General features: G+C 42.8%; 1 protein-coding gene across 1 annotated transcript in view; it reads left to right on the top strand.

Annotated features, from left to right (window-relative positions):
- JADE3 (jade family PHD finger 3) overlaps positions 1-25,853 on the top strand; it is a 33,192-nt gene extending 7,339 nt beyond the window's left edge. The window contains exons 3-10 of the mRNA XM_084276755.1: positions 4,680-4,837; positions 6,711-6,901; positions 9,054-9,265; positions 12,165-12,332; positions 18,365-18,481; positions 19,495-19,968; positions 23,278-23,395; positions 24,904-25,853. Of these exons, the coding sequence (XP_084132881.1) occupies positions 4,680-4,837; positions 6,711-6,901; positions 9,054-9,265; positions 12,165-12,332; positions 18,365-18,481; positions 19,495-19,968; positions 23,278-23,395; positions 24,904-25,796 (2,331 nt within the window). The 3' untranslated portion in view covers positions 25,797-25,853. The remainder of the gene's footprint in view (positions 1-4,679; positions 4,838-6,710; positions 6,902-9,053; positions 9,266-12,164; positions 12,333-18,364; positions 18,482-19,494; positions 19,969-23,277; positions 23,396-24,903) is intronic.
- Positions 25,854-27,703: the final 1,850 nt, after the last annotated feature.

The raw sequence follows: 27,703 nt of genomic DNA, 5'->3' as shown, positions 1-27,703 counted from the left end.
ATCGGCTGCAGGAAGTTGTTGAGACTGAGAATTAAGCAAGATTAAAAAAGGAATTGGACAGATGACAAGGAGTACAGATTTTTCTAAATATCTGTATAAATTAATACCACTTAAAAAAATGATTGTTAGGACTAATCCCAAAATCTGAATCTGATGTCTGATTAGCAACCAGAAGGAAACTTGACATGTTCTTGCACATTATTCTGGCTCGTGAGATACTGTCAAAGACATGATGTTAGGTTGGGTTGATTTAGTATCTGATTTACTGGCTTTTCCTATACATGCTTGTAAAAGAGGTAAGATTCATGGCTACTTAAAAGAAAAGTACAATATTTCATTGACCTGGGTCCTGCATAATCCATAAAAATAGTTTTAGGGGTTAGGGACTTGTACATTAAGATTTACTGCAGTGCATGTCCAAATTGTGTGGATATTTGAGAACTGCAGATTTAATGCTCCGTGTATTCCTTTCTGTCCCAGCTTTTTTTTAACATCTTCAGTCTTTCCGTTCAGTCAGTATAGATGCTTGAAACTGTAGCTTCATTTATTTCCATTTGAAAATTGTTGCCCTTTATTTACTTTGCTATCAAAAACGCACAAACAAGCAAAAAAAAAACCCCAACCCCCCCATCCTGTCCTGAGCCTCCAGACTCCACTGTAATAAAGTGCCTTAATTCAGAAACTTCATGCCCAGGTTACAAGGTATTAACAGGAAAAATGTTCTCTCTCCAGGATGAGCCCACTGAATTTTGTCCTTAGAGCTTCATCCTCCAGAACTGGGCAGTCTTTTGCACATGCTGTGAAATTATCTATGCTTAGTTACAATGTGGCTATATTACTCTTGTAATAGGTCATACTACAATTTGGCTTTTGGGTTTTTTATTTATAAGGTGAATTTAGGTGTAAACTGCTGCTCTCTAAGTGCGTTTAACTTTTAAGAGCTTCAATAGCAGAGTAAGCTTTAATCCTTATGGTTGCTTATGGGACTAAGAATGTTACTAGAACCTTTCAAAGGTGAACAAAAGAAGATTATTTGACCCCACATAGGATTAAGAACTCTTGTGTAATTTACTTTATATTTACAGAAAGTGCCCACTGAGTTTGCCTGTTTGACACTCAGAATTCAAAGCTGGCCTTTGAGATGGATTGTGAGGTAGATGAAGAATTCAGGAAAATACTAACTGTTTCAACTTTATCTGGTTAGAGAAGATATTGCCCCTCATCACACACTGTTTTCTGGAAGAGATTTGTGACAGTACACTCTTGGAGGGAACAGGACTGGGGCATAGTAGTTCCCCTTCTGCCTTTTAAAAGTCCTAGTTCTGTGTTTCTAGAGCAATGGGCCTTCTGATTCCCTGAGTGGTGGACATGAGGAACAGAAACAAGTGTTGCTTACTCACTCCAGGCTCTGCCCTGGGACTGAAGCAATTACATGCAATCCAGCAGAAATCACACTTTGATTGTAAAAACAGAGTAGTCACCTCCAAGGTTTAAGTAAATTATAGGTTACAGTTCCCAGTGGTGGCCTAGGCACCTGTGACAAGCTGCTTACCCTTGTTGGGGGTTTGTAAGCACATAGGCAAAGTATCTGAAAGCTCAGTGCCACAAAAAGGAGTATGTGCTGCTTTCCACTTCTAAGAGATGACACCATCGGTTTGTTTTCCCTCACACGTGTGTTGGGGCAAGACAAGATGAATGAGCAATGGGCTTTGGAATAACTCAGCTCTAGTAGCTTGCAGAAGGGTGTTTGAAAAGGTATTTGACTCTGGTTTATTGGTTGTTGTTTTCTCTTCCACTCTCCCTTGCCCCCTTCCTTTTTAATGTGGATTTAGGTGTGTAGTGTTCATGACAAAAGGTGCCTGGCTGTGCAGACCTGATTTTTGCAGGGTTTGTGTTGTATTGTCAAGACCTGCTGAGGGTTTGTTGCTCATACCTTACTGTATTTCTCTATAGCATTGTTTGTATCCTCTCTGATACCTTTACTGCATAATGGCACTTCACACAGAATAGTGGGTTTGTTTCACAGGGTTAATTTATTTGCAGAGTAGGCACAGGAGGGTCCTGTGAGGAAAAACAGGTATTGAGTTTTCGCAGAGCGCTTCCAGAGGAGTTTGGGTTAGTCATAGACAGAATCATTTTATAAATGCTTCACCAAAAACTAAGAAGTTAATTTTCCTTGGACATACTCTTCTAGCATCGTTTCCAATGGGACTCAGAAGTCTGAAAAACAAATAAAGCATATGAACCATATCTTCTGCAGCCCTGTGATATCATTAGTGCTTGGTGTGTTAGTGCTGGGGGGGCGTGTGAGGGCAAAGCATCCTTACTTATGGAGAGTTTATATAGAATTTAGCTTTTAAAGGCTTTGGAGACAGCAGTGCATCTCTGCAGAGGTGACTTAAGTTCTCACTGCCTCAGCAAATCCAAGCAAACTTATACTCCAGAGCAAAAAGCTAATCTTGAACCAAAGAACAAGGTCTCATCTTCTAGATTTAAGTCCCAGCTCTAAAATGTGAAATAATTAATTTCTCAACAAAATGCTTAAGATTACGATGGTGATGTAAACCTTGATAGCTTAGACCTGGTATGCTCCTTTTTCAGGTTGCCTTAATATGTGTGATGTTAAGAACTGATATTAAAATAGAAGCTGAAAGGTTGTAGTTTGTGTATGGTAGGAAATAGAACTGGGTTTGGCTGTTTGAAAGGTGACCACTGCGCTGCCTGGGCTAACTGTGGAAGTGAAGGTGGCCCTTGCCAAGAGGACAGTATATGCTGTGGAGCGGCCTGGCTGTTGCTTTATGGATACAGTTAGTATTAAGCAACTGCATTGTTTGTTTTTGGACACTTATTTGAAAGAAAACCAAACAAATCCCATAAGGAAAAGCTGGCTATCTAAATCCTGATGTGTCTTTTCCTTGATCATAGCCTTGAGGCTGATCACTGAAGTAAAACGTACTTGATGTGTCAGAAAACTCTTTGGTTTGCAAAGCACTTACCTTGGATAAGTTTTGAGGAATATCTTTCCTGATAATTAAACCAGTCGTTGCACTCCTCGTTTATTGGATTATTTTTGCCTTCTAGAGATCATTGGAATTGTGCCATGTTAGTGTTTGTCATAATCCTGGTTCTGTACCTGTAACACAGAAAATGAAAATGCCTTTTAAGTGGCATAAAGCATTTTGCATTTTATTTCTAGTGTGTGCACATACTGCTTGGGAAAAAAATGGATGCTTGCAGTCTTACTGCTTTCAGTCTTGTCGTTCTGATTTTACCACAAGCCTGTTAGGTACCTGAGGAATGTTATGCAGAAGGCTACAGCGAACAGCCTGGTCTGAACCAAAGCAGATAAAGCATCAGGAGCAAATAAGAGAGCCTTGAGCCTGTAGTTTTGAATCCCCTTGGTCAGCTTGCTCTCGACAGCCCACGTTGAGATGCAGTTATAAGACATAATGAAGTAACACCGATGTTCCAGGTCACTGGCAGCCAATTTCAATACCTGTTTTTAGCACAGAGCCTTTTTTAATAAAGTGTACTTGATGATTTCCAAGAACAGCTGAGAATTCTTGTCGTAGGCATAACTGGTCTGGTGCTGTCAAATTGAAAAGGGTACATGAAGATATTTGGCTTGAAGATATTTTATTACTCTTCTGGCTGTAAAACTGAATTGGTAAGAACAGAGTTCAACCTGCCACAGCTTATTGCAGGAATACTTTCCATTTCATTTTATTGCCCTTTGAGGATTTGATTTCTCGTTATGATAATACAGCTAATTAGTTGTGATGTCTCCCTAACACCGTGCCACAGTCACTGTTTTGCTCTTGCGAATGTTAAACTGGTGCAGTGTAGCTGTGGAAGAAAAAACCCCCCAAAATCTAAGAAAAAAGTAAACCCACAAGGGGGTGCATGTGCCCTTTGTTTAAATTATATGCACCTGTATTTGACAGATACAGACATCAAGCTTTGAGATGGCTGATAATCGTGGTTATATGCTCCTAGAAAGTTCATTCTCTTGAAACAAGAGTTGAATGTTATGTCTGGAGGTTTGTCACTGGTGGGTTTGCTTTGTTTCATCATATAGGTTTGCTAAAGGATGCTGAGGCTGGGGGTCAGGCACGGAGCATCGTGGGTCTCATGTTTCAGCAAAGGCGGCTGTTCCTCTTTGATCCCAGAGATCCTGACCAGTAAAACTTGAAGTGGTTTTAATAAATGAACAAGTGCCTGTACACCAGTTCTGCCATGGTAACTGTTGGTAGCCATGATGAATATGACAGTTTAAAGTAGCAGAACTTTATGAAGGAAAAGGATATGCTACTTTTATCTATGTTAGGATAAAGCCTACAGACTGGAGAGTAAACAAGCTCTTTGATACAATAAGGGGTCTTAAACCAGGTGCAGGCCTCCTTTCCCTTCCTGGCTGGCTGCAACAGTTGCCTTCATTGTGATCAGCCTTCGGGCCAGCTGTGTGGCTTCGAGTTAGCATAAACCTCTTGTTGTTCTGCACCTGATACACTGAGAGTTAATAGTCTAGGTGATTTCAAAATGACTTGTCTGTGTGTTGGGACTCTCAAAAATTCCTCAGGTATGTGTGTTGTTTCAGCGTGGGTTAAGAGAAATAGCTACAGGTGCCTTTAGTGCAGCGCCCTTCCTCAAGCCGCTCTTCTCCCTGGTGTTTCTTGCAGGTGTTCCGCAAGGATCTCATTAGTGCCATGAAACTACCGGATTCTCACCATGTCAACCCTGACGAGTATTACATCTTTGCAGACACGTGGAAACAAGAATGGGAGAAAGGGGTTCAGGTTCCAGCCAGCCCAGAAACCATTCCACAGCCTTCTCTCAGGTAATGGCAAACAAGCGTAGATCGCCTGCACAAAACGTTGACTTAGAGAAGATGGTCTCCCAAAAGTTGGATGTCTAAACACAGTCAACTTTTCTCTGCTATTATATTTAAATCTTCTTTAGTGCAGCAGCCTTCAGGCATGTTCTTTGAGTGAGTACCAATTTGGAACACAGTTCTGTGGCGCTTCAGTCAAGATCTGGTTCTGTCTGTACACTGTTACCGTATCTGTATTGTGAGTTTAGAAAGGGGATCTCTTTTCTTGAGTCACACCTTGCTGTGGATTAAAAACTGTTTTCTCCTTCAAGTGTGGTGAATTTAATAAAATAAAAATAAACCCAAATCTTCTACATGTTACTTGAAAGGCTTCTGTATAAAATGTGATGTTATAGAGCAGTAGACAGTACTTACTGACATTTGATAGTTACTCACTTGTTCCTAAACTTAGTTTTTGTTGCCAGGGCTTTAACCCTTTCTGCCTTCTCTTGCCACAAAGAAATGCTTAATATGATTGAAGCTCAGTGATCTCACTATCAAGAGAGAACCTTTTGTTCTCTTACACTGTGCTTAGACTACAAAAACATAATGCTCTACTCCTGCAACTCTTCCTGGTGGAAGCAGAGGGTGTTTCAACATAGAAATGTTATTGCCAGCGTGGTCTTTGAGACGAAGATAAATGAATTGTCCGGTGAAAGCGCTGATGCCAGCGTAATTTAATTTCCACTGGGGCTATTGTCAGTACCAAGTTATTAAAAATAAATATATTGCATCTCATATCACTGGTATTACATTAGAGGAAAAAAAATTGCTATAGATTTGGCTGGACCTGGGAAAAATAAAACTCTCAAGGGAATGAGAGGGAAAAAATGAGTAAGGTGAAGGGGAGGAAGAATGGCAGAACAACATTGTTTGTGCTAACGTTAACAACCTGTGTTGTCCAGTAAAAATTACGTGGGGTACTGCTTGACTGCTGCTTGCTCCTTCTTTGCTCCTCTTGCCTTATTTCCCACAGCTTTTCTTTTCTCCTTGTCATGTGGAGGGTTAGCTCGAGAAAGCATGCCGAGCTGCTCACGCATGGCACCATTCCACTCTGTATCTCCCTGGCTTCCTTTCACAGGCAGGGCCTCTTTCATTGAATTTGGAGAAAGATTTATGTTATCTAGCTAAAGTCAGTCTTTCCATTCCCATAGACTAGTTCACTAATCACATGCTGAGTTTTATCTCTAAAACTACTTGAAAGATTGAAAACAACAGTATTTTCCTCCTTTGCTTCCTGGATAATTCTTTGCTGTTGGTTGGGGTTTTTCCCTTTATGTTTTTGCTTGGCATCAGAATGGCTTTTACATAATGCAAGTAATACATTTTTAACATGGATAAAGTGTCATTTACAAAATAAATGTAGACTGTTTATCACAACTGAAGAGCAAGCATATATCTCTCTCTCTCTCTCCCTCACGAGCACACTGCAGTAGAATAAATTAAGCTTTCGTGAAAAAGCTGGTATTTTCAAGAAATCGGTTGGCAAGGTTTCCTTCTATCATTGGAGTAGAATATAGAACAAAGATTGTTGGGGGGGGGTTGTGCATAATACTTTCTGTGGGTTTCAGAAACGCTTGCATCATGGCGCTGGTAGCGTTTGTTACATTGAGAATTACATGCATAGGCTCACACTCTTAAAAAGGATCCTGTATACATAGCAAACCTTAGCACATTTTATTTGAAGAAATGACATTTACAGGATCCTGTTTCCCTAGCCTGGCTATGCTTAGCGGCTAGCTTAAAAGTCTGTGAAACACTAGGTTTCTTCACACTTGTAGCATGTCTTCGAAGGATGTGAGCCTTGGAAAGCTGTAAATATTTCTTTTCTTCGCTCTAGGGTTGTAGCAGAAAAGGTGAAAGAAGTACTGTATACACGACCCAGGAAATACATCCACTGTTCCAGCCAGGAGCCCACAGAACCAGGTTACATCAACATTTTGGAACTGGCAGAATCTGTGTGTCGCTATGACTTGGATGACATGGACATCTTTTGGCTTCAGGAGCTGAATGAAGAGCTTACAGAAATGGGTAATTTCACAACGTGTTCTAATTTTTAAAGCAGTGGTTAATTTCTGCTGTTTGAGTCGTAGTTGGCTGTGTGAGATCTCTTGAAGATCTCTGAATGAGAATTGAATGGAAATGTGAAGAAAAACAGGAGGTAAATATGCTTAAAGCAACGACTTTCTCAATCTGTTAATGCTTTATGTTTTACCTGTTTTGCCTGAAAACATCCTCTAAAATCAAGTGCGACTCCTGCAGACTGAGGCAGGAGAGAAAAAGCCCACACCAGGTGGAAGTAATTTTAGGACTTCAGAGTTGAAATTTTTGTATGGAAAAGCAGATGTTTCCATTTCTTAAACTTGAGCATAATATTGCTACAAATTCAGAGCTCTGAGGAGCTTGCCTGCTGGGTTCTTAACAGAGTAATTAAGTTTTGCACATGTTAGCTTGTTTAAAATTAGCTGAGTAAACTTGCTTTTTTCCATGCGAGTTGTGGTAGTCATAGCAGGCAAAGAGGGGCATTGAGCTATGGAAAATAATCTTGGAATTATCGCTGGAATGAGGTGGTGAAATAGCTTGTGTGGCCTGTCTTCATCCATGAATGATTGTAGAGCCTTTGTGAAGGATGGGTGGGCAAAAGATAATTAGGGTCTCTTGGTTTTGCTGTTCACAAAAAAGGAAGAACCTGTAAGGATGTGATAATCGCTGGTGACGTTGGCTGTAGTAGCTGCAAAATAGTGGTGACTGACATCCTGAGGGGAGTGAGGAGAGGAAGGTAGCTCCCTGGCTCTGGGCTTCTAGAGAGCAGGTTTGTACTTAATTTGGGTAACTGGTAGATGGCATCTAGGAGGCAGCTCTTAAGAGTGGAACTGCAAGAGAGAGCTAGCAGGACTTTGAGGATGGTCTCCTCCAAGCACAAGAAAGATTCATCCAGACACGAAGGAAAACAAGATGTGTCAGGAGACCAGTTTGCTGAAGGAGGGGATTCATGACTGAGCTCCAGTGCCAAAGGATCCACGTAAGAGGTAGAAGCAAGGACAAGCTTCCCAGGCTTACAGAGATGCTGTTAGCAAAAGCAGAGCTTTTCTGTGAGAGAGATCTTCATCCATGAACACTTTCAAGATCTGCCTAGACATATCTCTTGAGCAACGAGCTTGTCTGGATTGATTGTTGACTGCATGGAGTCTGAAAATACCCAGGCAGTAGAGAACACAGTCTAGTAGTAGAAGACACTTTGTATCAGCATTTATCTTTTCCATTTCCCTGTTGCAACAAAAAAAAACCATGTTAGCAGTGGTATTTTTGTGTGTAGTCCATCAGTTAATGTTAGCCTTTGACATTAATGTTACATGAACATCCCAAGCCTTGAAGATGTGAGTAAATAGTGAACTATGAGCAGCAGCAACATTTTTGACTGAGGATTTTGAGATGATGTGGTTTGGAGATTTCTTGTAGCTGTGGACATCGTAGGGTTTCTTAGACAGTGTATATCTTGAAGCTGCAAGCTGTGGGGCAGTCTCTTAGCAAATCCTTTTCAGATGGTTCTGCTTGTGCCAAGTTTGATCAGTTGTAAAGTGTACATAGCATGTGGTATGTGTAGAGGTCAAGTGAACAGACAACAGGTATTGCCAGCAGCGTAGTTTATTTTTTTAAAACTATCTCAACAAAACTATAAAAGCACTTTTTATATCCATCACGCTGATAACTCAAGTAGTGTATTGGATGGTGCTGGGTGGTGGCAACTTCTGTGTCCTTATAAGATCTAAAGTGTTCATGGTAAGTTTTACTTCCTAGGAAGCTAGTGTTTGGAAGAACACTGTGTGTGATTTTAGATGTTGTTAGTTTTTTTTAAAGTAGTGGAGGTGGAGAGAGGGCTGTATGGGAGCAGCTTGCAGTTACACAAGCTGCTGTCAGTCTTCCATGCTGTGGTGTTCTCTTTGAGGTGCAGTCTTACATTTTGTGTACAACTTAAACTTTTACTCCAGCAGTATTTCTACTTGTATTTGTAAGGCAATGCTACAATTAGCCAATGGGTGAAAAAGGGTTTATTTTTTATTTATTTATTTTTAGGATGTGTGATGGGAGAGCTGTTGGGTAGAAGCTGTCCTTATCTCTTCTTGCATCTCAGGCTCTGTCAAGGCACGCGACTGTCCTCTAATCCCCCTTCCCTCTGCTGCAGGATGCGGGCCCCTGGATGAAAACACAATGGAAAAGACAATTGAAGTGCTGGAACGGCACTGCCATGAGAACATGAACCATGCTATTGAGACTGAAGAAGGGCTGGGTATCGAGTATGATGAGGATGTCATCTGTGATGTGTGCCGGTCCCCTGACAGCGAAGATGGGAATGACATGGTGTTTTGCGACAAGTGTAATATTTGTGTTCATCAGGTAAGTTCCTGCAGAAGTGTTGGTGTTGCCCTGTGGTATCAGTTTATGTTGGCCAGTGTGGTATTTAAGCTACTGTTACACATTAATTGGAGGGCTTCATAATTTCTCTGTGCGTGAAGGGTGGTGGAAAGCTGTCATGATTTAACCCAGCAGGCAGCTAAAACAACCACACAGCTGTTGGCTCGCTCCCCCCTACACCCCCAGGGGGATGGGGGAGAGAATTGAAAAGAAAAAGGGAGAACGTGTGGGTTGAGGTAAAAGTGTCTTAATAGGAAAGAAAAGGAAAATAGTAATAGTGATGATGCTGATAATATACAAAACAAGTGATGCACAGCAGAGTTGCTCACCATCTGGAACCAATGCCAACCTAGTTCCTGAACCGTGCTGCCTCCTGACCAGTTCCCTGCTTATAAACAGAGCAGGATGTCACATGGTATGGAATATCCCCTTGGCCAGTTGGGTCAGCTTCGTGGGCACCCCCCGCCTTCTCCTTGGCAGGACAGTGTGAAAAGCAGATAAGTCCTTGACTGCTTGGCAACTACTAATATATTAGTGTGCTATCAACATTATTCTCATCCTAAATCCAAAAGTATGCCAGCTGCTAGGAAGAAAATGAACTCTATCCCAGCCAAAACCAAGACATATACTAAGTTGAATTTTGGTACCCTGATAGTTAAGTAGGTTAAGTGGCCTAGCTTGGTAAATATGTGGACATCTGCAGTCTAATAGGAACACAAAGTGTGTTCTTGAGACTTGCAGTACTTCCTCTGTGACCATAAACAATTTTTTCCACTATTATTAAACCTGCTTTTGAAGATAAACAGGGCAGGATATGCTGCCTTGCCCTATATGTGAAGAATCTAAAGATGATTTGTTTTAGAGCTGGGGTTTTTCCTCCATGACTGAATAGTCAATTGGCCAGACACGGGCTGTCCAAATTTAGCCATCTGAAACCACATGTAGGCACTTAAACAGACTGATCTTTTTTAGAAGGCAGAAGCATCTGCACTAACTGTGCTCTCAGTCTGAATGTTGCTCACGTTTATAGTGTTTCAGATGCAGCCAAGGCTTTATTCTGACTGAGCTCAGCATAGTCAAGGCAGAGGCATCCTTTAAAATCAAAACAGGGATATGAGTCCTGTGGTTTCTGCACGTCCTGTTCTGGAAGGGCTTTTTGCTATAAATTGAAAAGAGACTGAGGAGGGTATTTTTTTTTTTAAATGTATTTTTATACCAACTGCAAGCAATACTGGAGAAGTGTATCTGGCTGAAAAAGGACCTGTCATCTCCCCGCTCGCGGTGGGCTGGCGTCCAGCCCGGCTGCTTTCCCGGGCTGATTCACCGCGTGAAGCAGCCGCGTGAGCCTGAGCGCCGGTAACGTGGCCGGTGACAGGCATACAGTCGGCTGCTGGGCTGCCTGCTTCAGCCCCTGCCTTGTGCCTGTTCTAAAGCCGTGATGAATTTGCAGTTAGAGGCTCGTGGTTGCCTGCTGACAGTGGAGCTTGAGCTGATGGCCTGCTGCTTCCTTCCTCCTCACCCTTCTCCGTGCCAGACCCTCTGAGCTAGAGCTAATCCTAACGACAACAGAAAATCACTCGATGTCTAATCTGGATTGGCTCTAATTCGCTTCGTGGTCTCAGGTCTGTTTGTCATCACACAGTTTGGAGGGGGAGGAGAGTGCAAGAAATTTCCTCCTTCAGGTGTCCTAATCGTGCCAGCTCAGAGACACCGTGAAGTTCCTGATTTATTAGTCTAGGCCTCCTCCACCCGTTAGTTGGCTTAAATTAGAAAATCGTTGCAGTCCCATTTCCAACCACTTAAATGTGATCTTGGGTGCAATGCCTCTTCTGTGTTAGTAGTAGAAAGAATGCTGGTAGGAATGTGCCACATGAGAAGGGGGGGGGAAAAGGTAACTTGTAAAATTTAGATTACAGCTCCCCCTGTTGGGATTTGACATAAGTTTTAGGTTACTCGGTCTTGATGTTTTCCATAATACAGGATTTCATTCAGGAAAGTCCCTCTCTGTACAGGCCTGACATAACTGTGCAGTGTTTTATGATGGCACTTCATAGTAAATACTAAGAGCTTATAATCGGAAGGCTGGAAAGGCAAGTGTGGGATTTTTGTACTAGATTTGAATCTACACTGGATACAACTACTGATCCTGTTCTGTTGAGGCTTTCAGTGTTACTTTTCTCAAAGATGGTGTTAGGAATGCTGAGATTACCTCTGCAAGCCAGCCACCCTTTTGATAAAGTTTTTGTTTGGAGCAGTTGAATGGAATCACTCAGGAAATAGGCATAAACCCCAGTACCTCATTATTTCAGTATATGCTGTGATTTTTGCTGTAATAGCATATAAATATTTAAAGTTACAAACAATTCACAGAACTGTAGCCACAAAGGTAATTTCATGTTGTAGGAAATGGTCTTTGGTCAAACAGCTCATATCCTTTAACATCTAAATAGAATTACATTAGAGTGGAAAGTTATTAGTGGTAGGAAATTGTGATTTTATTTTTTATAAAAAAAGGATTAGATGCAGAAGCTAATTTTAAATAAGTGTCTATGTTTTGTGCTTTGGATATTTAAAAGTCACCAAAAGGGAAGATAAAGATTTTAATACTAGTGGTGGTGTGCAATCACAATGGGTATGTTTTATGCTATAAACAAATAACAGCATACGTTTTAAAAAGAAACCAGCATTAAAAAGATTTTGCTTTAAAGGCTGTTTATCTCTTTGATCATTTGACTCGTTTTAAGGTAAAGAAATTGGAGAAGGATTGAATAAAGGCCAAATTGTGCCTATAGTATTTGAAAGCTTTGGGTCTGTATGGATATTAATGCTTGTGTGTGAGATCGTATCAGCACAGTGACTTCAATCCCTGTTTTCCTCCAAGGCATGCTATGGAATCCTAAAAGTACCCGAAGGGAGTTGGCTGTGTCGCACCTGTGTCCTGGGAATACATCCTCAGTGTCTCCTGTGTCCCAAAAGAGGAGGTGCCATGAAAGCTACCAGGACAGGGACCAAGTGGGCACATGTGAGCTGTGCTCTCTGGATTCCAGAGGTAAAACTTCATTTCTGCCTCTTTCTTTTGTATTGTAGACTCCTCTCTGTACTCCTCCTCCTCGTTCCCTCCTCTGCCTTTTTATGTTCTTATGATTTAAGGTATCTGTCTGGCCTAAAACCGGCCTTGATTCTGATGAGTCTGCATAGCCTGTGAGGACTGGGAGAGAGTCCAACTTATGTTCCATTGATTAATCACTTTGCCCTATCCATTTACTCAGCAGTCACTTCTTGGTGTCATTGTGGTAGCTGAGTGACCTGCTAGAAAAGGGTTACTGGTGTAAACTAGTGTTCACTGTACAACTGCAGCTTCATTGTCTCCCTTAGTTTCTGATTAATGTGTATAATTCACATGCAAACATCCACTTCTTCCTTTGCAAGCACACACACACACTCCCACTGCATTATTTGTGTAGGATGGATTCCAAGATTTGTAGTTAAGGGTTTTAACTATTTTTTTTCTGAATCGTGGGGAGATGAGGCTTTTTATCTTATCTTTGTTGTAAGTAAAGACTTTCTTCTTATACCTGTGCGCACATATATGTAGGGTTTAATAATGAAACTTCCCACTTCTTCTATTTTGAATCAAGCTTAACATCACATAATTTGGTAAATTGGAATGTTCACCTCTGTATGAGTGGGGTTTGTGTTTAATTCTCTGCTTGGAATGTTTCTCTCTTCTGGTAAGATCCATAGATCCATTACAGTGGGTGCTTTAATGTGAGGAGGTAAGGAGATCAATTGGTGCCATGACATCAGGGTGGATGCCCTATTTTGTGAATGTTCTGCTCCCAAGTGCAATCAGGCCTCACATTTGCAAAGCTTTGAGGAAGATTATAAGGTTCTGAGTTAGGTTTTCTTGGTGGGTTTTTGTGGGTTGTTTTTTTCCTTTAAACACAGCAGCAAGATGCAATATGCAATTCCTAGCACTCTCTCAAGCATATATCTGCTGTTCAAGGAGGCTGTCTTTGTAGCTGCAATTTCCTTTCAGGTCTGCGTGTGGTTCTGGGCATTTCTTTCACTTTTTAAGGAGAGAGAAGTTGAGGGAAAAACCCAAAAGTACTTATTTTAAATTTTACCAATCTTTTGACTTCTGTACTTATGAAGTGTCTTGGCTGGAGCCTCTGCTGACTCTGAGCAGACTGGTTTTCCTAAGACGTCCTTTCTTCATGTGGTTGCCTCAATGCTCTCTCACCAGCAGAAAATGTACTGGCAGATTTGGGAAGCAGGTTGACAGCAGGGAAGGCCACAAAAGCTGCCCTCCTACCTACCCACCTCCCTCCAGCTGAGGGAGAAGCTGCTGGGGGAGCAACCAGATGGGAGAGCTCAAATCCTACTGCTCCCACAGTCCATTTGGTGCTCCAGGCTGTACAATCCTCAGGCACCTTCTCCCCTCCACACCAATGCCAAGTGTGTCAGGCATAGCAAGGTGGTGAGACCTGCCAGTAGGGATGGGAGATGCCTCATGGATCTGTTCTCTCTGCATCTCCTGCATTGTCACTTGTAAAACAATTCAGTCACCAAAGAAGCCAGAGAAACCTTTGGGAATCTCTGCTAAAATGGCAGGTCAGTTCCAGTCTGGAGAGTCATTGTAGCCTTATGTGCTGCAGGGGACAAGAAAGAACCAGAATTTGAAGACCTGGGGATGGATCCTTTAGGGGAGAATATGTGTTCTCATATGCCTGTTCCTCCTTTCCCCAAGACAGTAGCAGCACACTGGAATTCCCCAAAAAGAAACAGATGATTAAAGTCTCTTCCATCTCCTCTAGTGGCCTGAATAAAAAGGAGCAAGGTGGGATGCAGAGGAATGAGCCATAAACATTGTGGTAAAGGGTTCAGAGAGGGACTTCATGTGTCACTAAGTATAGGCTTGCATTGTTGCAGGCAATTGCACCAGGTATTTTCCTTCACTAACTCATTCAGCACTGTCTTAAAATGTTTTTTCTTCCCTTCCTTCCTTGTGAGCTGACGTTGCCAAAAGGTTTTCCTGACCCTCACTTGAATGATTGGGACTTAGGAAGGTTTTTACTTTCCAAAGTGTATTCATTTTTGGTTTATGTCCCTGTGTTCTTCTACCTTTGTTGTCTTTTAGTGTGAATGTGTAGTCTTTCATGTTTACTTAAAAAAGCATTCTTTTAAAAAAAGAAATAAATAAAATTAAGAAAGGGCACACAAGACCAGAAAGACTATGCTGAGTGTTTTGAAACACAAGGTCCTTCTCTGCCATAGATAACCCATTGCAGCTAACATGCTCCCTTAATCAATGTTCTGGTAGCTGAAGCAGAAAGCTGTTTTTTTCCTTGCTAAAAGGTATCAAATTGAGTGTCCTAGCTGATGTTGTGGGTGGCTGTGCTGCAGCCACTGGGCTACCCTTCCCAGCTGCTGGTGCAGATGGTCGTGCACTCATGGAGCTGCCCATGGAGCAGAGGACAGCAGGGTGACTGTGGAGATAGCATCTCGTGTGCATAAGAGCCTTCAGCAACCCATTGTCTTCAGTGTTTCCCACTCTTAGAACTTCTTTGGAGCACAGCAGTAAAAATGTAACTTGATACAAAATGAAGAAATAACAGAGAAAACAGCTCCATCTTGCAGGGGATGGATCATTTCTGCCCTGGGATGGGAGGTTTTGGGGAATGAAAAGGTTGGCGTCTCCGGTCTCTGGATCCCTTGTGAGCAGCGAGGTTCAGACAGACTTTGCCTTGACCCCTCTCTTTGAATATCAGAAACATGCAGACGGCATGAGGCCAGTATAAATAAATCACACCTGACTCTCTAAGTGCCTCTTTGTGCTTTTACAAAGCAGGGTAATATAAACAGACAGCGTTACAAGCTGAATTGACAGTATTTCCAACATAAATGTTTCCTGACCTTATGGGTCCCCTCTGGGGAAGGAGCAGGAGAGCATTAAAAGAGGCGGTGAGAAACAGGGAGAAGGCCTGTGAATTCCCACCTCCTGCTGGGGAGCATAGTGAAAAGCTGGTGTTTGCCTCAAAAAAAAATCACTGAGGGTTCTGGTTTCTTTTTGAAAGGGATACAGGCAACCTGACAAGTTGATATAATCCCTTAACTCCCAAAGGAAGTCTTGCCTCTTAGCATAGTGGTAACTAGGGTGAGCTTTGTGGTCAGTCTTTGTACAACATTGTTTCAGAAAATACCTGTGCAACTTAACCTTGCTCAAATCAGAGGTTGATGAAAGGCACCATCATTTTAGAAACAAAAAAACTACCTTTGATGTTGTTTAAGTGCTGGGCTTGATATTTTGGTGCCATTCAGGTACTTCAGGGACAGCTTTGTCACTTTCTCGTCAGTTTGTAGGAACACCACAACCTATTAAATAATTTGTCATCTCTACCTGATGAGGGCATCTTATTGCCTGCCTATTCTCCTTCTTGTCTGGTAAAACCTGGATGGTCTTTGGAACATCTCATTATCTTCCTAAAGAAGACTTCTGGAAATGCCATGCAGGAGCTTGACCTCAGTATATTCCAGATGTGGCTTGTGGTTGAGGGACCAGAGGGCAAAGTACTTTAACAAATATAAATCTTACTAGAGTAAATTTATGCAATTAATTAATTAATTGCTGATCTTTTTTTTTAATGTGGAAATAGTGAACCAAGTAATCTCTTGCAAATCTGTCTCTTCCAACTACTGAAATGCTCCTTAGAGCAATGGTAAGGAGAGAGGAGCAAAAATGCTTAGTTTGAGCATATCAGCTGTGATGTGATCAGCTGACCACTAGCTTTGGATAAGTCTGTCTCACAGAGGTCTACCAAAGCAAAGCCTTTCCTCCTCAGGGATTAGGCAGGTTTTAAAATGAATATGTGCGTCAGGCAATTATTCGTGTACCCTAAAAGGGAAGCTAGGAAATTCAGCTTTGGTTATTGGCTCTTGTAAAGCCAACCATTTCATTATTACATGTTAAACTAGTTAATACAACCTGGATTTCCCTAGGAAAATGTTATTATGGAGGTAATTTATGATAACTACTGTAGCATAATGTGGGTAGAGTTTTCTAGAAGAGAACAAAAACCCAAACGCCAACAAATAGCTATTTAAATCTCAGCCTTAACTGATTTCTTAAGCAGTCTACTTTATTTTGGCCTCTCAGTGACTCAGAGCATGGCCTAGGAACTTCCCTTCTTTGATTTCTTAGATCTGACCCCTTCGAGGAGACACCCTTATCCCACCACTGGAAATACATGTCTCTGCTCTGTTCAGGTGAATTCTCGAGAGACAGACATCTTCCTAGCTAGAATCAGCATTGTATTTCTGCTTCAGGCAGGTAGCCCTCCAAAGCGCACAACTGTGGTGGTTGGACTAGATGATCTTGGAAGTCTTTTCCAACTTTAACGATTCTGTGATTCTGCTTGCTAAATTAAAAAAGGGCTGTGTAAGCATCAAAATCCAAGCTTTTGGAGACTGGTGTTCTTGGAACAGAACAGTTATGTCACTGAAATCTTATGCTATGTGCTGTTCTCATACTGGCCCAGTTCTGCATATTGGTCATTCAGAGCTGGCCAGCTTTTTGTTTCTGCCCTTGGATAAATCCTGTCAATCAGGAGTGGCTCTGGGATGCCTACGGAGACAGCTTGTCTGTTTTGGTGTCTGAATTCTGGAGGACAGCCTTTGTTTCCCACTATGGACAACAGGCAGCTGAGGAATTTCTATCGCATTTGGATGTGTGGACACTAGTGTAACAAAGAATAGGAGAAGGTGTCTGTTGGGGAAGACAGCAGGCCTGGGGAAGACAGCAGGCCTGCCGGCAGCCTAGCTCGTGCTTCACTGACAATATCCCCGTGTTCCCACGAGATAGGAAAAGTTACTCATGGTGAGAGGATTTCAATAATCACATTCTCAAAACACAAGGACCTTGATGACAAGAAGTTGTTATGGGAAGGTACTTGGGAGTAACAGAACATATTAGGAACCAGCCATAATAAGATGGTCAAAACAGCAAGTGTGCGGATGCTTTTAGGCACCAACGGTAAACTAACGATATTCATCTGTAAGATATGTCATGTTTATCGAACTCCTTATCACTAACCAAGCAGTGGGGTGTAAACAGTGTACGTAACCAATTAGCAGTTTTTTTTAGCTTGCCACGTTTGCAGTAACAAATGTGTATAGTCTGTGTGATTTCACCCAATAAATGGCTTCACCAAAAATTCACATGGAATTGCCTGTTGCCCATCACTGATCTCCGCAGGTATCCTGTGCTTATCTGAATTTTTTTTTCTTTTAGTATTAATATCCATAATCTGTTCTACCAGAAAGAAATGGATCATCCAGACTAAGTATGTGAAAACTGGCACAAGAGAATATATTGTGCTTTGCAGCAAGAGATATTTGTTGTATTCTTTCTCAAATTACAGTGATACAGTCGGTAGTTAGGAAAGGGTATTAAGAGTCACGTCTTGCTTTGGAAGTGCTCAGTGGAGAGGCAGAGCTAGGAAGCAAGGCTTTCCCTGCCTGCTGGGTGACAGGTCTGGTTCTGTCCCAGATGGTGAGCTGGTGGAAGTAGCTACTGTAGCAGATCTGTGGATATTAAATGAAAACTTTTCAGGTAAGCATGAGGAGTAAGTGTTCCTCTTATGTTCTGAGTAGCTTGTATTTTGGTATTTTTAAAGGTAGATCTGTTAAAGCAGCACAAGTGAAAAAAACCAAAAAAAAAACCTCAAAAAAACCCCACAACCAAAAAAACCCCTCCAAAACAATTAACCAACAGAATGGAAAGGAAATAAACATAACCATCATGCCTATCAGGTCAGCTGGTTCATATCAAGGTGTGCTTGTAAATACATCAGTTGTTTTGAAGAATTGCAGCTTCTAGCCACCAGGTTTATCCAGTAGTATTTCACAGTTTTTTTTTTATCATGTGGGGTCTTTTAGGGTCTCTTGCTAAGGAGTATGAACACATGGAGATCTTGTGGTGAGATGAATACGTGGTCCTACTTCTTCTCAGTTATTAATGGAGAGCTTGTTTTTATTGCCTCTAACTGCTTTCTGTGCTGTTTGGTTTGTTTTTGCTTACAGGTTAGTATTGCTTGCCCAGAAAGGATGGAGCCAATCACAAAGGTGTCTCACATCCCACCAAGTCGATGGGCTCTAGTGTGTAGTTTATGCAAACTGAAAACTGGTGCTTGCATTCAGGTACGTGCTTGTCTGGTGGTAACTCTTGAGTCTGTGAGGAGGGAAATTCAGGGTTTGCATTTTGTTTCTTCCTTGTTCAGAGTCACTTTATCCTGCCAGTAACTGTTGGATATGTGCCTGCTTCTTCACAGCTGTTTAATGTCAGATTAGTTCACTAGCACAGAGATTAGGAGTTTGTCTGAGACAGAAAGGTCCTTCCATTGGACACTGTCTGCCAACTTCAAAGAGATCAAGAGGTATTTTTAACAGTGGTTAGGAAATGAGCACCGGTGGCCAAGAAGGCCAGTGGGATCCTGGGGTGCATTAAAAGGAGCGTGGCCAGCAGGTCGAAGGAGGTGATCCTCCCCCTGTGCTCTGCCCTGGTCAAGCTCCACCTGGAGTATTGTGTCCAGTTCTGGGCTCCCCAGAACAAGAAAGACAGGTATCTCTTGAAAGGAGTCCAGTGGAAGGCTATGAAGATGATTAAGGGCCTGGAGTATCTCCCATACAGGGAAAGGCTGAATGAACTGGGGCTCTATAGCCTTGAGAAAAGAAGGCTGAGAAGGGATCTGATTAATGTTTATAAATATCTGAAGTGTGGGAGACAGAGGGAAATGGCCAGCCTCTTTTCAATGGTCTGTGGAGACAGGACAAGGGGCAATGGCTGCAAGTTAGAGCAGAGGAAGTTCGGCATCAATATACGGAAGAACTTTTTCACAGTGAGGGTGACAGAGCCCTGGGACAGGCTGCCCAGGGGGGTGGTGGAGTCTCCTTCTCTGGAGATATTCAAAACCCATCTGGACGCTTCCCTGTGTGACCTGTCCTAGGGAACCTGCTTTGAGTCCAACCCTTTGGCAGGGGGGTTGGACTCAATGATCTCTGGAGGTCCCTTCCAACCCCTACGATTCTGTGAATCTGTGAATATGGTTTTGCAGGGATGCACTGTTAAGTAGTTAAGGTGATTCTGTCCTCTTTTTTTCCTGGTTTGTTGGGACTGTTAGTGATTGAGAGGTTTTGTTTTATTTTGTTTCTAGTGCTCTGTGAAAAGCTGCATCACTGCCTTTCATGTCACCTGTGCCTTTGAGCATAGCTTAGAGATGAAGACTATCCTGGATGATGGGGACGAGGTCAAGTTCAAGTCGTATTGCCTAAAGCACAGCAAGAACAAACAGAATTCATTGCCTGATGTTGATGACCACCCCAAGAGTGTGTCAGACCAGAAGCAAACTGAGAGCGAGAAAACCAGTCTGCGAGCCCAGAAACTCCGAGAGCTGGAAGAAGAGTTTTACTCACTAGTTAAAGTGGAGGATGTGGCAGCAGAACTGGGCCTTCCTAAACTTGCTGTAGACTTCATCTACAATTACTGGAAATTAAAGCGAAAAAGTAACTTTAACAAACCCTTGTTTCCTCCCAAGGAGGATGAAGAAAATGGCTTGGTGCAGCCGAAAGAAGACAGCATTCATACTCGCATGAGGATGTTCATGCATTTGAGGCAGGACCTAGAGAGGGTAAGGATTTAGCTGGTAAAGTCTTGAAAAACTGTTTGCAGGTGAGCAAGGTCTTTGGTCATGGAAAAAAGTGGGCATGGGGGAAGCACAGGGTAATTTATTTTTTAAGTAAATTTTTAAAAAAGATTAGGGGCTGTAACTCCAACCTTTTGATATGATGATGCGTTGTCTGCTGCAGAGACTTTTAGGAACTGTTCCTTCTCAGTCCAGCAAGAAAGCCAGTATAAAAGGAATGATCCATGACTAACTTGGAGGTTACACCTTTATGCATTTTAAGATGTTTGCTTCAGTGCAAACTGGATATATTTGCTAATTGATTGATAATAGCTTCAATTGAGTAAACTTATTTGAACCAGCTGTAGTGATACAGATTCAATCACAAAAAATGTTATTTTCATTAAAATGTGAACACTGAAGGAGTGAGACAGGCGTAACAGATTTGAGTGCCCCACTTTGTGCATTGAGATGGAGGGACTCTGGATTTATACTTAAAAAGGCATTTTGTAATGGTTACAATAGCATGGTAAGTATCAGCCATTTCTGGGTTTGGAAAAAACATCTTGCTTAGGCAAAGCGGTAAGTATTCTTTGAGTGTGCGTTAAGCTTTTGGAGAATCCTAAAAATAGATTAAAGCAGAACTTCTGGCTTTCATCCCTTGTGGGCAGCAGGCAAAGCTGTAGATGGTTAACTTCCATGGTGACTTATTGCTTCCCCACACAAAAGAATGCTGACCTGTACTCATGCCACTTCTCGTGGCTCTGGAGCGACTCTGACTCTGGAGTCTTACCTCCCTTCCTCACCAGCACGCTGGTGTCAGCTAGCCCCAGGTAGTGGACAGGCTGAATCACTCATCACTCTCTTGACCTAGATGCTTTCACTTCATGTAGCTGCCTTGGGTGGTGGTACGGTTGGTTAGTGGTCTGAAAATAACCCACTGAATCCACCACCACTTGTGGTTTTACTGAGAAGGAGGAAAAGGAAATGATTTATCAGTAGTTTGCTGCACTCTTCTCAGATTGCCAGCTAGCTGGTAGGTTGAAAAGAGTCCTCCAGCAAAATTCAGAGCAGAATTATATTAGGGAGCGTGCCTATTTTATTATCAGAGTGCCTTTTTCTGGCACTGATGGGAAAAAGTGCTGGTCTTGTTGCCACTCAGAAGCAGCCCCTTAGGTTGGCCTCTTGGGTAGTGGTCACCTGCGGTTTTGAAGTCCTCCGAGATAAGTAGTGAATATAAAAAAGGTACAAAACAAAGTAGATCTGCTAAATATGATGTGGGGAAGAGACACTGAAGAGGGGAAGGAAAAGCAGAAGAGATGAAAAAGTTTTGTAAGAAAAGGGAAAACAGCATCAGGGAGAAAACAATGTGAAAATAAAAGATGAGTGTGGGAGCCAGGATTTTGTGCTTGGGAGGTGGTTGGTATAACTGTTGTCTTGAATCTAGTTATAGTCAATCTTGGATCTCCTTTTCCACGACCAATTTGGATATGAATCCTAAATGAAAAGAAAAAAACTAAAAATCCATAACACACTTTGAGTGGAGGGTTAGGATTTTGAGTTGTGGGTTGTTTGGGGTTTTTTTTCTTTCAAAACAATGTTTTGAGCTTTTACTTTTTGTTTGACAAGTGGTGGGTTTGTATCAAATACTGTTGAAACTGATGTGCTTACTTGTCATAGAGGTAATTCATAGTTTGAAATATCCATCTCAAAGGTTCTGAGCTTCTTTGTGCCACAAGGTTTTCTATTCAGTTACACCTTGGGATGAATGTGAATTTGGGAATCTTGGAATTTCCTTTTTGGGGAGAGAGGTTCCAGTACTGGAGCAAATATGTTTGGCAAATACTTGTCAGTCACCCCCTACGCTGTTTCTGTGTTTATCAAGAACTTTCAGTGCTTCTTCCTGTTTTCTATTAGATTAGGTGGAAATACTGCTGTGAACTCAAATAGTGAAAATAGAATTATGTGGAACTGAATCCTAGAACCATAGAAGGTTCAGACTGGTTTGGGTTTGAAGGGTTCTCAAAGACCATCTAGTTCCAACAGTCACTCCATGGGCAGGGACACCCTCCACCAGACCGGGTTGCCCAAAGCCCCATCCAGCCTGGCCTTGGACACTGACACAGAGGGGGCAGCCACAGGTCCTCTGGGCAGCCTGTGCCAGGGCCTCAGCACCCTCATTGTAAAAAGTGTCGTCTTTATGCCCAGTCTAAACCTACCCTCTTTCAAACTATTGTCCTACTGACTGTAGTGTCCCTGTCACTACAGGCCCTTGTCCTTCTCCATCTTTCTTAAAAGCACCATTTAGGTACTGGAAGGTTACAAGGTCATCCCAGAGCCTTCCCGTCTTCAGGCTGAACAAGCCCAACTCTCAGCCTGTCTTCACAGGGAGTGCTTCAGCCCTCTGATCATTTGTGACCTCCCTCTGGACTTGCTCTAACAGGTCTGTCTTGTTCAGGGACGTAGTGCTCCAGGTGGGGTCTCAGGAGAGCAGAGCGGGGCAGGGGGGAAGATCACCTCCCTCCGTGCTGGTTTTGATGCAGCCCAGGATACAGTTGGATGTATCCAATTCTTCATGTATCAGTATCCCTAAGTCGTCCTCCTCCTCAGGGCTGCACTCAATCAGCTCATCCTCCAGCCTGTAGGTGTGCTTGGGATTGTGCTGACCCACGTACAGGACCTTGCACTTGCCCTTGTTGAATCTCATGAGTCAGTGCAACAGAGTTGAAAATAAACTGATGAACGGGTCAGCCAAAGCCTGTGTGTTGTGCAAGAAGCCAGAGCGTTACTCTAGAGGTGACCTACATGTTAGTTTTGGTCCAGACGGGCTGGCTCTCTCTTGGGTGGCTTTGTGAAGAGTACTGCTTTATAACGTGATCATTTTAGGAGAAACAAACAGAGTTTAGCTGTTAAAAAATAATTCACTGAACCACTTTGCAGGGGAATGCTGGGACAATCCAGCCCTGCCTGCAGTAATGCCCCTGACATTGTACACAGTAGAAACAGGCTCACAGAGAAGCAAGCCTTAGAAATTATTTACACTTCTTTTGACTGGAATTTTATGATCACTCGCAGTTCCTATAGAGGAAAGTGTGTTCTGCTGTCTTGCAGAATAGTCAAGGAATTCATTAAATTAGCGATTTTTTAAAAGTCCAGGTTGTTTTTTAATATAGTTATGTGTATTCAGCAATATTCTCAAGAACTTTGTCAAGGGATTTTGCACACATTGTTTTAATTCTGTTGTTGATGCGCTTTTTAGAACTATCAGGATTTATTTTCTTGCTGCGTCTTAATTCTCCTGGTATCCCTCTGTAGGTAAGAAATCTCTGCTACATGGTAAGCAGGAGAGAGAAGCTGAAGCTGTCTCACAGTAAAGTACATGAACAGGTCTTCAATTTGCAAGTTCAGCTCATTAATCAGGAAATTGCTGCAGGTAAGCCTATAAATGTAAAATATTTACAAATTCTATCTGTATTTGACTGGAAAAATGTGTTGTCTTTATGTTCCTGCTTAGTGTTTTTCACATTGTAAATCAGCCTTTAAAATCTTTCTTCAGGTAAATGGTCAACAAAAGGAACAGCATACACAAAATGCTTTAATCTCTTAATACTCACTTAAGTATTTATTATGACTGTTTCTGGTATATTCCTTATCAATTAGTAAGGCACCCCAATAGCAGAAGCGAGCTGGTGGCGATCTCTTACGTTTTAGCTTCCTTGGCTGCTGGTTTGTGGTCCTGTTTCCCCAGTCCTCCAGCTGAGAAGGTGTTTGCTTGCTGCCAGGTAGTTGGTTCCTTCAGGCAAAAGAGTAGAGTGACTGATAGGAATCGCTGCTGCTGTTCTCCTCACATGCCGCACATGCCTTATGAACAGTGCAAAGAGGCATTTCTTAGTCTGCAGTTACTCTCCCTTCCTTCAAAAAGAGTTTAAGTACTCGGGTTTTAATAGTGAATAGTAACTGCTTAGGGGTGCTGATGTACCAAAACCCGCTCTGCCCTTCGTTGGTGTAGTGACTGTCCTGAAAGGGGGAACCCAACATTTGGAAAGAGGTTATATATTACGGTGCAGATACGTGTGTGTGTGTGTGTGTGTGTTAGTAGGGAAGGCAGCTGTTTCTTCAGTGTGAAATGAAGGGTGTCTTGTTCTTTCAAGGTTTTTCAGTATCAATTTAGAGTCACATCTTTGTGTTTTGGGTTGGTTTTTTTTCCCCCTACCCTTGGAACAGATAGATTTAGTTAGTACTGACAAGGTGTTGGGTTTTTAAACTGTTTTACATCAGACTAATGCTCTGAGGAAGCACCAGTACTCTTAAAGCATTTTGGGTTTGTGTAAATGCATTTTAGTGGAGATACCAATTAAAATGTGGTTTATGGCTTTACAAATACACGTGTTTTTCTAATGCTTATCACAATAGCTTGATAGCTACTTTGCCTTTGTGCTGCATGTGTACAATATCATAAAGATTAATATGCTGGGGTGCAGAGATTTTTAAAGTGTAGAGAATTTTATAATACAAAGCAGAGAGTTGAGCAGAGTCCAAATTGAAACTCAGTTTGAATCATGGGGTGATTTTTTTTCTCCATCCTAAACTGAATATGAACCTTTTTTTATAACTTTGTTGGAACTACTTCAGTCACATCTCAAAACTGGTTCAATTCACTGTCTTAAAGCCCTGTGAAAAGGGTACATTGTTATTTTTAATGGAAATGCTAAAATGCTTACCTAAATTCTGAAATGGTGGATAATTTGGAACAGTTTTCTTTATCCCAACTTCTCTTTAATGTCCTAAAATAATTTCACACTAATTGTTAGCAAATGCTTTTTACTCTTGAATGACCTTCTAATGGACTGTAAAACTAGTTCAGAAAACAAAGGGATTACTCCTCTCTTAAAAAAGCCTTTTTTCTCTTCTGCCCCCTTGCCTCTCTCTTTTCTCCTGTAGGCCATACCCTGACAAGTGCACTAGAGAACACGCTGTTCTACCCACCTCCCAGGATCACCCTGAAGTTAAAAATGCCCAAATCAGCACTAGGAGACTGCAAAAATAACTCGCTGAAGCCTGGCAACAGACCGCTCTCCCCTGACAACAACAGCACTGTGTACAGCAAACGGAGCGTGCCCATGTCCAAGGAATCCTACGAAATTAAAGCGAAATCCTACTCCAGGTATCAGCACGACAGCAGAAGTAACGGGCTGCTGGCGGGGATGGGCAAGCCCCGCAGCGAGCTGAAGGATTCTGGCCCCATGCAGATGCCAGAGTTTCACCGGGGCCAATCGTCTGGGAAGCCCTTAGCGCTCCAGGCTGCTTTGCACGGACAGTCTTCCATTGGGAATGGGCGGGTGCAGCAGGAGAACTTGAGGCTGGCAGCCAAGTCCAACGGCCTGATGGGCAGGGCGGGAGACGTGAGCCAGAGAGACAGCTCCAGCCAGACACCCTATGAGCAAGAGCCCATGCTCACGGCCCACTTGGCCAGCCAGAGCAGTTTCCGAAAATCCACCATAGAACATTTTAGCCGGTCCTTTAAAGAGGCTACCAACAGCCTGGTGAGGACCACGGAAGATCTGCGGTGCTGTGAAAAGCCCACCAGAAGACTCGCCACGAAAGATCGCTTGTGGAGCAAGCAGGCGCTCGAGGGCGCTCCGTACCAGGACAACGACGGGTACTGTCCTGACCTAGAGCTGAGTGACTCTGAAGCAGAAAGCGATGAAAACAAGGAGCAAGTGAGGCTAAGGCGAAGTAGCTCGGAGAGAGACAGCCCCAGTAAGGACTTTGGAAGAGATTGTCACAGTAGAAACAAAAAGAACATGATTTCTCACAGTTCGGTACAAAGGTGATTAGAAGCCCCCACGGGGTAACTCAGCCTTTGTGTATTCCAGTGTACCGGTGCAAAGCTCAGCATCAGAAGGTTCCAGAAAATAGTCCAGGACCTATGTTAGGAAGAGTTGCAGTTAGGGGAGTGTGGGGGGGGAGGGGAGAGAAATCAGAGTAGTTCTGTTCAACTGTGAATTGGCTTGCAGCCTTCTCAAGGTTAACTGTGTTGTTGCAAGGTGTTGTGGAAATGGCTGGGTTGTATGAGTGGGTAACATCTGGGAGAGCAGGAAGCAGTTAATCCGTGTGTAAACCCAGGAAGCTGCTTCCCTCCTGCCAGCTTATGCGCCAGGCAACGCGTTCCTGTGACGTGGAGCTTGCGGTGGTGGTCAGGTGTTAAAGAAGCCCTTGCGCTGCTCTGACGTGGTGCAGGAGGCTGCAAACAGAGGCACTGAAGCTGCGTTCTTACAGCACCTGCAGTATGGCTCTGATCCAGCACCGCGCTTGGCGGATGTGTTGGGAGGCTATAAGCACGTGAAAAGTCCTGCTGGTTCCCCCTCTCGCCCCCCTCCACCCTCCCCGGGAACGTTTGCGCTGGGATCTCTGAGCGCGCCTCCGTGTGCTCTGCTGGATCAGGCCCCAAAGTGACTACTAAGTGACGATCCTCCTCTGCTCTGCCGGGAGGCTTTGAACCGCAGCGGCGTTTGCAGGCTCCTTGCGGAGGGTGGAAGCAGGCGTCGCTGGCGCTGCCAAACTCGCTGACCTCTAGACGTGCCCCCCCCTTCCCCCTGCTCTTGCTGAAGGTTGTTGTTTCTCTTCACAATAGTTTGCTTATTTTGTAAATATACAACTTCTAGTACTTGGTTTTTTTTAATCTCTGTACATAGTTGCTTGTTGTGGGATGCACTTGTAAATATTTTACCCAGCTAACAAGTACAGATGGCTAATTTTGTGGATAGTGTTTACAAAAGTAGATGTACTACTTCAAAGAAAAAGGCTATTTGACACTTAAATTTAGGCAATCACCGGTGATGCCAGGTTCCTCTTGAAAACTGAGATTTCGCCTCCAGAGGTGTTTGTACCTGGTGTTTTTAAAACAAGCTGGATTAGAAATCATTTTTGTCCAAACTTTTTATGCAGGCACGAATTTTTCAGCCCTCGTTGCCCAAGTACAGGCGTAGGAACCCTACTTCTGGCATCTAGGGCTGTAAAATTTTTTAGCCAGTCATCAATTGGAGAATGTTTGGGTTGGTTTTTTTTTTCTTTTAATTGCTAAAAATCTATTATTTTATTAAGCTGCTTTTCAACCTCTGGATCAGTTGCTGTTTCCCAAACTAACAAACACTTTATTGGATGCCCTTTCAATATCAGCAGTCGTTATGCGGCGATTAAATTCCAGCCCACCCTGAGGAAGCGAGAAAGAGGAGGGGTCCCTTTCTCTTCGCGTCACTGGCAGGGGAGTTTTGTTTGAAGGCAGACAAACTTCTTGTTTTCCAGACCGTGGTGTACCGATCGGCAGAGTAGCTGCACTGGTTTCTCTCTGAAATGCTGTAGGCTTCATAAACACCCACCATCCTCCTCCGTCTTCCTATCACTGGCTGACACGGGCCATTAGGTTCCCCATCATGGGGCTCCTTTCCGTTGAGGGTTCCTTTTGTCTAGAAACAAAAGGTGTTCCCCTCCCAGCGTGAAGATGACTATGCAGAATCCAACCAACCACCTGGTTTTCTTCATAATCTTAATTTATTGCTTTTAGCTTGGGAAATGGCAATGGCATTTTTGGATTGGTTTTAAACTTGGAAATCTCCCTAGTTGCAACAGGACTAACAGGTCAGGGGCTGGAGGACTTTTCAGTAGTGAAATAAAAAGAAAAAAGAGAAAGTATACTTGGCATTTTTGCTCTGTTTGCTTCATGCATCTTAATTTTGGGTTG

This window comes from Gallinula chloropus, assembly GCF_964237585.1.
Source record: "Gallinula chloropus genome assembly, chromosome: 1".
In the NCBI taxonomy this organism is placed as follows: domain Eukaryota; kingdom Metazoa; phylum Chordata; class Aves; order Gruiformes; family Rallidae; genus Gallinula; species Gallinula chloropus.
Note: the sequence above shows the minus strand (reverse complement) of the source record. Positions and strands in the feature narration are given on the sequence as shown.